We start from the raw sequence: 10,383 nt of genomic DNA, 5'->3' as shown, positions 1-10,383 counted from the left end.
TACGCCCAGCTAATAATATGCATATGGTACCATTTTTCCTACGCAATGGCCATTTATAGTTAATTCACAGTGCGTGTGCTTCGCACATTGAGCGGGTAAATTTCACACGCAATATTCTTAAACTTATTACCTAAAATAGGACACGGAATATATAGCTGAAAACTTACGTGGCATTTGTCGTGGATGATTTGGCGTCTGAGGAGCCCGGGCGGCTACCGGCACGCTCGGCCCCTCTGTCACTGACTTAAGTGTCATGCCGTGATATGTGCCCATAGTGTCGATTTTGAAGCCCTCCGTTTCTGCAATGATAATTATTTATATATTTATCTATACTATTATATAAAGCCGAAGAGTTTGTTTGTGTGAATGCATTAATTAATGCATTGGATAGCCCATTTATTGAGGAAGGCTATCACATTATGACTAATAGGAGTGGAGTGTCAATGAAAAATTTTATTAAATTTTATTTCTTTTAAGAGCTTCCCTTTCATGCGCTGCATAAAGAGTTTAAGGTATGCAACAGTAATAATAATAATAATAATAATATCAGCCCTGTATTATATACTTGCCCACTGCTGAGCATGGGCCTCCTCTACTACTGAGAGGGATTAGGCCTTAGTCCACCACGCTGGCCTAGTGCGGATTGGTAGACTTCACACACCTTTGAAATTCCTATAGAGAACTTCTCAGATGTGCAGGTTTCCTCACGATGTTTTCCTTCACCGTTAAAGCAAACGATAAATTCACAAAGAATACACACATGATTTTTAGAAAAGTCAGAGGTGTGTGCCCTTGGGATTTGAACCTGCGGACATTCGTCTCGGCAGTCCGTTCCACACCCAACTAGGCTATCGCCGCTTTTTTTTCAACAGTAATATATTAAAGAATTGTTTTATTTTAAAAAGTTCTTAAAAAATATATTATAAATCAAAGTCCCCCGTGGCATCTGTCCACCTGTCTAAACAGCATAAACTCAAAAACTACCATACTGGTTTCAATGAAATTTGGTATGAAGAGAGTTTGTTACCTATATATTATAGTGAAACTTTTATGCGCAAAATCTAGTATTAATCTATAAAATTAATACTCAATAATATTATTATACAACCTAGATTTCTGGTAATAGATATTGGATTGGAATTTGTAATATAAATAATATAAAATAATAAAACTTAGTTCAATAATATATTATATCATACCTTCTTTCTGTCTAATAAATCTTTCCTGGTCATATCTGTTGTATTGTGTCTGTTGTGCTGGTAAAACGGTGGGTTGTGGCATAACTATGGGCTGAGGTCTTGGCAAGCCTGGCCTGCCCTCCTCCCTTGCTCTAATACTGCCTAGAAGAGCCAATATGCTCTTGGCAAACATCTGTAGGCAAGAAATTTGTTTATGTTATGATGGTCGTTAGTCAACAATGTTAGTTATGCCACTGATTAAATGCATAATTTGTTACAAGACAAATAATTTTATACACATATGTCTGTAGTATACATTTAAAATGAAGTTATAACTTTACTTATTGGTTGTCTAAATCCAATATCCTATTTATTCTATCTCAAAGTTTGTCAAAGTATAAATTCTTAGCATGTGATTATTGTTAGGGATTTCAATTTTTAACTCACTTTTCCATTACTTTGTAATACTGTAGTCCTGGTTCTCCACTGTCTCTCTCGGCTGATAATATCTTTAGTAAGATCCACATCATAGTCCAATATTGCTCTTAAGTCAGATCCCACAACACCCAATGTGTCTGAATAATCATTACTTTTGATAGTGGTTCTTTTTTTTGCCAGACGCTTGGCTTTAATTGCAGCAATCTTCTCGACTGACATAGCCTCTGACAATGACCTTAAAATAAGTATCAATAGTTTTAACAATGTTAATTTAAACTTATATTTCCTGGGACCTCAGTGTTGGCTGAACCATATGTAATACAACCGTATCACCAAGGCTGTCATATTCTTGGTAATTATATTGTTTATATGCTGTATCTCTGTATGTACAGTATATATACAAAACTTTGTAGAGCTTAATGACATACATTAATTTAGAGGTATTTTCAAAGGTGATATTTCTTTATGTCAATCAAATTTCAACCAACCACAAACTTTGGACTATAAAATGGGCATTATATGGAACTTGAATCATTAAAATAATAATTTTAGACCCCTCCAAGTTACAAGAAACATTAAAACTGAAATATTCTATCTCATCTCTATAAATTTTAACATCAGAGGTCCTTAAAATGAATTGATTTATTTTAGTACACTTGTTTTAAAGAGTTCTATTTAAATATATATTAATTATCTTAGTTGAATTTTTGTAGAATTAAAAAACATATCCTTTACTGCAATAAAAATATAAGCAAAAGTGAAATAAATAGGTATATTGTGGATAACTGCACTTACTTAATATTATCCACAGTGACAGATGCTTCCTTTGGTGCATCGAGTCGAGCAGCAAGTTGTTCACGCACTTTTTGTACATGAGTCTCCTCAATACGAGGTTTTTTTGCTGCAGATTCACCTCCATCTTGATCATGTGTACGTTTTACCTGATTCCCATTAAAAAGATTATATATTTTCGACTTATAAAAATATTTCAAGATTCAAAATTTCCGAAATTAGTAATTATAACGTTAATTTTACCTTAGTTTGAATCACACAAGATAGATGTTAATAATATAGAAATTGTTACAATAATAATGAAAGCCTAATACTTACCTGTGTGGGTATTTCTAATGGAGCACTTTTGTCAATAGAGGCACAAGTGGCAGTTTCGCCATTCAAATACGCCAATAGTTCTTTACGATCCGGGCGACGGACAGCCGGAATGTTTGCAGCCTATAAATAATATTATTACAATATATTTTCCGAACATACTGCACTCACGACTATTGAATAAACACAATTACTTACTGCTGCCTGTCTGACATACACTGGATGAGTTAAGTGTATGTTTTTAAGTATAAACAGTAAACATTCCAATGTATAATATTCTTTGAGACCGCCTTCTTTGCCGGAGCTGAAATAAAATTAATTTTAAAAAAGTTGTGCGACAAAGTTATGTGTACAAATTTAACTCATATAACTTATATGTAAATGTTCCTTACCCCACATGAGATAGTTGGTCTTAACATTTTTGGGCCATGAAAATTCGCCGAATATAATTTGATTGTCCCGTTCAACAATTTCTTTTTTATTTACATTATACTGCCGAAGTAAACTCAACGGGTCGGCCATGATTACTTCTTAGTGGCAACTAGCCCAGATACGACTAAAATGGTTGTAATTTTGGTCCGCTGGAATATTTTATTTAGTAATGAAAACGGCTTCGTGTCACACAAATAGAAAAAATATGGTAGCCAAAGCCAACATTTTCACCAATAAAATAAAAATTTTAACACACCATCAACACCACAGATTACAGTAGACCATAGACTTTTTTTATTTTGATTTTCCCTTTATTATTAGGAAGGCAAAGGGTCTAGCCCATACAGCCTCGAAACCATAGACTTTTATTGTTTGGTTTGATTTACTCCTTAAGGTGAAGGCAAAGGCTCTCAGCCATACAGCCTAATAGACCATAGAATTTTTTTGTTTGATTTATTCCTTAAGGAGAAGGCAAAGGCTCTCAGCCATACAGCCTAGACCATAGACTTATTGATTTGACAGTAATGAGTAATGTTGCCAAAAGCCTTCTTTGTATAACATTCACGCATTAATTTATTTATTTATAAATTCAATGAAAGTTTACAGCACTTGGCCAAAAATCTTACATCTAACAATATAATCTAACTCTTTATTTAGCATTATTAATCTGAGGATTGTTGGGATTGTTCCCAAATCAGGGGATTTAAAATACCATATGTTTCTGGAACAAAAAATAACTACTTTTAGAGCGAAAAATATTGGCTGTTTGTTTATAAAAATCTAAAAGTTTTTCTTGGTCGTCACGCAATATATACTTTTGGAGAATAAAGGATAAATAAAAACTCTAAGTATAAGTTTGGACCATCGACGCAACCTTTTGCTCCTGATACACTATTATCATCATTTTATCAACAAAGTAGACAACTCTACAGCCCTTGAGCGGATTGGAATTGCGTGCACACGGGCTCGGTCTTTGGTTAGTGATGAGAGTGTGGAGGGCCCGCGTAGGCGCAGAAATATGTTTCCATTGCCGCGAGGAGTGCACACCAATGACTAAATATAAAGAGGACAGGCCTCAAAAGTTAGCTATATGAATAAGTTATATTTATGTTAGGGAAATCGACGCAGAATTGTCAATATATATGTCTATCTCTTTTACTCAAAGCTTATTTGGAACGCAACAAAAAAGACAAAAATAATTGCTTTCTTCGCATATGGCACTATTTCGTTTACTTCAACACACTGGGACCGCCTTGCGGCAGAAACGCCATTTTGTGCTGGGCAGTCGGCAGGTACATGTAGTGTCAGACGATGTAAACAAATCTTCATAAATATTGAATTTAAAGTAATATAATCATATTCTCAATTGTTCAGTGTGTTTATTAGTGTATTTGTTAAGTTTCGAAAATGATTCAGTGTTGTGTGAAAGGATGTAAATCGAATTCACGCAAGAAAAGACCCCTTGAAATATCTTTTCATAGGTTAGTAACTGTTTTACCGAAAATTAGCAAATATCTTTGTATATTTACTTTTTGGATGTGTTTTTATCAATTAAAATGATATGTGGATCTGGTTTGTTAAGCTTTGGACCCTTTTAGGCGTGATTTATACACATTAAAATCAGTATGTTTGTTTACAACACAGCTTAGGGATGGGTGGGTGGATTTGTTTAGAAATTATTGGTATCTATAGTTTAACAGAGTTTATCAGTGTATCAGTTACGGTTTTGTCTTTGAAAGAAAGTTAGAGCACACATCAATATCGTATTATCCAGAACGACAAACTAAGTGAAATTCGAATATTTTTTTAGGTTACCAAAAAATTTAAAAACCAGGGCAAAATGGATTGAAAATATTGGGCGACGTGATTGGAATCCTACACCAAATACATATATTTGTTCTTTACATTTTGAAAAAAATTGCGTAAATCGCACTTTAAATGTACCGCGAGTGAAAGATAACTGTTTTCCAACAATATTCCCGGTAAGTAAAATAGTAATGATTATTATACTTCACCTAATAGTAGTATTACTATAATATATTGCTATAAATAATAATCGAATCGTTATTGCATAACCAACAAAACATACAAGAAATAACAAAGATGAAATGTAAGATATATTTTTACAATTGGCAGTCTAATGTTTCTAGCAACCTTTGCATGCACGGAAATAGATACATAATTATATTGTTGTTATTGCCAATAATTATTATAATTCATTATCTTAACCACCATCTTCACACTCATTGATTTTAGTTTTCCTGAGACATAGTTATGTATCTCGATCAAAGAGCATAATCTATATATATAAAAATCAATTGCTGTTCGTTAGTCTCGCTAAAACTCGAGAACGGCTGAACCGATTTGGCTAATTTTGGTTTTGAATTATTTGTAGAAGTCCAGGGATGGATTAAACGGTGACGAACATAAATAATAAATAACGGAAAATACTAAAAACGACAATATAAGTTTTCAATACAAAATGTTCCTACCTGTCAAACATTTCATGTCTTTTCTCTTTTAGAAATAAAGAACTGTAACATATATATAGATGTATTCAGAAATAAGTCTGTTTCATAGTTGTACTATGAGGTCCGATTTCTTTGGTTTATTTTGTTCAAATACAAAACATTTCAGAAATAAACAAAGTGTAAAAGTGTCTGAGGTTCTCAAAAATAGAAAATAAATAAATAAATTTCAAGACTATTATTAAAATCTATCATCAATTTGTCAGTGCGCGAAAACTTTATTTAATGTTATTGTCGCAAAATGCCACGGAGAAGATGACTTAGATCGTCGAAGTTAATCAAATGTGCGACAAGCTACCGCACGCGTAAACCGTACTCTCGACTAGCGAGAGACAGATAATGATAACATACGTATTGTATGGCAAAATTGTGTTTCACAATAAATAATAATAATAAATGTATGTAGGTGATACGAAGTTCACCGGGTCATCTAATAACATTATAAAATAATAATACCAACCAAATAATTTCTGGCTACGCTATCTCATTCCATTTATCATGTATTAAATATCCTAATCTGTAACTTACATTTTTAGCAAGGAATAATGCGACATATAAATTTACAAAATGAAATAAACACAACTGGATGTTTATCACAACAGGTACTGCCTTCTTTATCAATTGTTCCTTATAAATCAGTTTTTTTATATTTGTATTATGGTAGAACCTAACTTTATTTTAGTGTTTAAAATAATAATGATAATTGAAAAGCTTTAGTATATTTTTATTAGTATAACTTGTTTATCTACATTATAATATTAATATTTTTTTAAGTGTCGATTGCACTTCCAATGATATTAATGGTTAGATATATAATATTTTGTATTCATTATATTATTTGTGTGGTTTTATTATGTACTCCTGAAAATATTACACTTAAATAAAATATTGCAATATGTAAATTATTTTTTATATTTTTATAATGTAAGTATAATAAATATATATATTTACATTATTACAATCTAAACAAAATTAATTTTTATTTCTAGCATGTAATTGCACCAGATGAATCAAATTCTCAAGCAAGTACATCTAAGGACTACCTCTTTACAATTGGTAAGCTTTTTGATAGTTACAACTATTGATTTTTTATAGACCTAAAATAAATCTTGTTGTTAAAAATATTTTTTTTTTATTCTGTTACATATTAAATCCTAATATTTTGTTGAGTGTCACCTATCATTCGCAATCATAACACAAATTCAATGATTATTTTTTATTTAATTTTTTGGAACGAATGTACAATATTTATAATAATATTATGTTTTGGTTTTCAGCAAAGAAAAGAATTATCTTCAACAACACATAACATTCAATGGGATCAAACATATGCGTCATCGAGCACAGAGCAGGTGATTTAGTGATTGAATGACTTAATTATTAAATGTTGTAATATTATCTAATTGTTGCTACAATTAATGGATTTATCAGGTGTTACTCTTTTTTATACGGGCACAGCAAAGTGACTCCATTGCATCTAATGGTAAATATAGTGGCGTCCAGATTATATATGTACATTGAAGAGGAATTATTATCTCTCGTCAGTCGGCACAATTATGCCGGCTTTATTCATTTCTAGTGGCGTATATGGAAAATGGCCCGTAAGATAATGAATCTGATTCGATTCTGTTACATAAGATGTGTCCTAAATTGGATACCTATCAATGGCTTTAAATTACGCAGCCGTGCGGTCTTAACTAAACAAATTCATTAATGTACAGAATAAGGATAGGTGGAGAAAGATAATGGTCATCATGTACAATGTTGACGCAAGCTTTTTGCTTTCAGGTCTCAACAGTTATCATTCAAAAAATGACAAACAAAATCAAGACGCAACAAAAAAAAATCAAGAGACTAAATGAAAAAGTTAGAAGACAATCAAATAAAATTTTTAATTTGCAATCAGTTTTAACAACATTGAAAAATTAAAACTTTATCAATGACGAAGCGTCGTCGTTGCTAAAGGATTGTGCAGGACCAAAAGAGTTTTTTCAAAGGCAAATATTGAGTACCAAAAACCTGTCGGTACCAAAAAAGTACGGTGAAGGAATACGAAAGTTCGCGTTAACCTTAGACTTCTTATCTCCAAAGGCTTATAGATATGTGCGTGCCACTTATAAAAACAGTATTCCGCATCCGCGCACCCTAGCAAAATGGTATCAGCACACTAATTGTGAACCTGGTTTTACAACGGAAGCATTCCGAACTTTAAAAATAAAATCGGATTTAAGCTCATCAAAAATATTGTGCTGTCTCGTTATAGATGAGATGGCAATTAGAAAAGGTTTATATTGGGATGCTTCAAAAAAAAAGTTCTATGGTCGAATAGACACTGGTCTAAATATAGACTGTGATTCGCTAGAAGAGGCAAAGGAAAGTTTTGTGATGTTACTAACTGCCATTAATGGCAGTTGGAAAATACCTGTGGGATATTTTTTAGTAGCGTCCCTAACTGGTGAACAAAAATGTAATTTGGTTAAAAAGTGCCTAAAGTTAGCTCATGAAAGCGGTATTAAGGTTGTTGCACTAACTTGTGATGGCCCATCTTCTAACATCACAATGTTAAAAGAATTAGGGTGTGACATTATGCACAACCAAAAAAAAACGTGGTTTGAATATCTTAATAGTAGAATTCATGTATTTCTGGATCCGTGCCATATGGTAAAACTAATCCGCAACACGTTTGGTGAACTTAATTTTTTACATATGAAACTAAGCAAATTAAATTTGATTTTATACAATATTTAATTGATTTACAAGAAAATGAAGCTTTACATTTAGGCACAAAATTAACGAAATCGCATATATATTTTTTTAAACAAAAAATGAAAGTACGACTAGCTACCCAACTATTTAGTAATTCGGTTGCAGATGCTCTGCATTTTTGTGAAAATATTTTAAAAATAGAAAAGTTTTCAGATAGTTCTTCTACAGCTAACTTCATTAAAATAATAAATGACGTCTTCGACGTGTTAAATAGTCATTCAATGCGGCCTCCTGGCTGGAAAAAGGCGATATGTGCACAGAATATCGAAAGAGTAACTAATTTATTTAGCGAGGCTGAACATTATATAAGAAATTTAAAACTAGCTTCTGGGCAATATGTTATAACATCACGTAGAAAAACTGGATTTATAGGTCTTTTGGTAGACATGAACAGTGCCCTAAATTTATTTAAATTTTTAGTTACAAAAGAGGAGATATTAAAATATTTGCCGTTGTATAAAATATCTCCAACAAAAATATAAATAATTTGACTGCTAGGAGTAGCTTTGTCGAAATTCCCGAAGATGACAGCACTCTCTATGATAATTACTTAAATTATTTAAATAACACTACAAGCGAGTATGCGGAGCACGTTATTGTATATATAGCTGGTTTTATTACTAGAGTCTTATGCCGAGAACTGCAGTGTTACGAGTGTTTGTCACTCATCCGGGGCTGTGAGAATGATTTTTCGAATAGTTTGATAAAAGTAAAATCAAGGGGTGGATTGACATATCCCTCACGTTGTGTATTAAAAATTGTAAGAGACACAGAAAAAATTATTAAGCCACAATTAAAGGCTGGAGCTAAGGTTGAAAATTACTATACATATATTTTTAAATTTTTAATAGATCATTTTGAATATGCGAATGTTTTAGTATCTAGTGATTTAGAGCACGATTGTACACACAAACTGCTTTTAATTAAAGCAATAATAAATAAATATATTGATATAAGATTTAAATATTTCGGGAAGAAAAGTACAGAAAGAGTGTCATGTAGAAATTACTTGACAAAGATGATTTTGTTTAAAAATGAATAATTATAAATAAACGTTTATTTTGTCTTATCTACGTGTATATTACTTGACACAAACCCAATCCAATCATAAAGTTTATCCATGAAATACATTCCAATATAAAATAAAAATATTTAACGATCTACCTGTTTTATTCTTAGAGCTGTTGTTTTGTATTTGATCTGTGACTATATTCAAAAATGATAGTCAATCTCCTAAGAAAAAAATCTAATAGTCACAGCGTTTAAGATATAAGGTACTTTTACTGCCCCAACTTCAAAACTTCCCAGTATAATAAAGAAAGTATTAAAAAAAAGAATATAATGATAATTTTTTAAACTTGCCTGCACATTCATATGTAATCTTTTTTTGGGCTTATTTATCCCTCTTTTAATTCATCGATGTCGATGCAAAGTTTTCTACTAGCATATCACTATTGTAAGGGGCGGAGTCGGCGCCATTTTGTTCAGGAAATGTGCCGCATGTCACGTGACCATATTACCAGTGTTGCCAGAAGGTTACATTTCTTACATTTTTCGTTACTTTTGACCCCCTCGCGTAACATGTAAGTAATTTTTATATTTAAGACAATTTTCGTAACTTTTGAGAACAACGAGATTTGTAATACAACATTTTTATTGTAAACAGTTTACAAACGCATTTCTATTCAACGCATCCAAATTGAACACACCTAAAACTGGCGGGTCTAAAAGTATTTCACTCCATATCACACTCAGAGATGGCTCGCCATGACAAAATGAAACGTATCTTGCATATATTAAAATTTGATTTTGCTTGTGTGTGCTCGCGCACATTTCCTGCTTCGCGAGTCCCCGCGGTTTCGCAGCTACAAAAATGCTTGCCCAAAAACGCGTAAATTAAAAAAAAACAATAATGTAACTTTTGCAGCAAAAAT

The 10,383-nt window shown here is 32.1% G+C and overlaps 1 protein-coding gene and 1 long non-coding RNA gene across 2 annotated transcripts; one reads left to right on the top strand and one right to left on the bottom strand.

Moving 5' to 3' along the window:
• Positions 1-111: 111 nt before the first annotated feature.
• On the bottom strand, positions 112-3,457 carry LOC119191057 (parafibromin-like). Its single transcript, XM_037444861.1, has 7 exons — positions 3,116-3,457; positions 2,922-3,028; positions 2,727-2,846; positions 2,412-2,557; positions 1,626-1,851; positions 1,200-1,371; positions 112-299 (listed from the first exon to the last, which is right to left on the bottom strand). The coding sequence occupies exons 1-7, from the start codon at positions 3,243-3,245 to the stop codon at positions 127-129; spliced, it is 1,074 nt and encodes a 357-aa protein (XP_037300758.1). The 5' UTR covers positions 3,246-3,457; the 3' UTR covers positions 112-126.
• Positions 3,458-4,719: 1,262 nt separating this feature from the next.
• LOC119191050 lies at positions 4,720-6,726 on the top strand. Its single transcript, XR_005113359.1, has 3 exons — positions 4,720-5,137; positions 6,220-6,285; positions 6,673-6,726. It is a non-coding gene; the product is annotated as an uncharacterized LOC119191050 (long non-coding RNA).
• Positions 6,727-10,383: the final 3,657 nt, after the last annotated feature.

Source organism: Manduca sexta, chromosome 28 (assembly GCF_014839805.1).
Source record: "Manduca sexta isolate Smith_Timp_Sample1 chromosome 28, JHU_Msex_v1.0, whole genome shotgun sequence".
Taxonomy (NCBI): domain Eukaryota; kingdom Metazoa; phylum Arthropoda; class Insecta; order Lepidoptera; family Sphingidae; genus Manduca; species Manduca sexta.
This window is presented reverse-complemented; position numbering and strand designations above follow the sequence as displayed.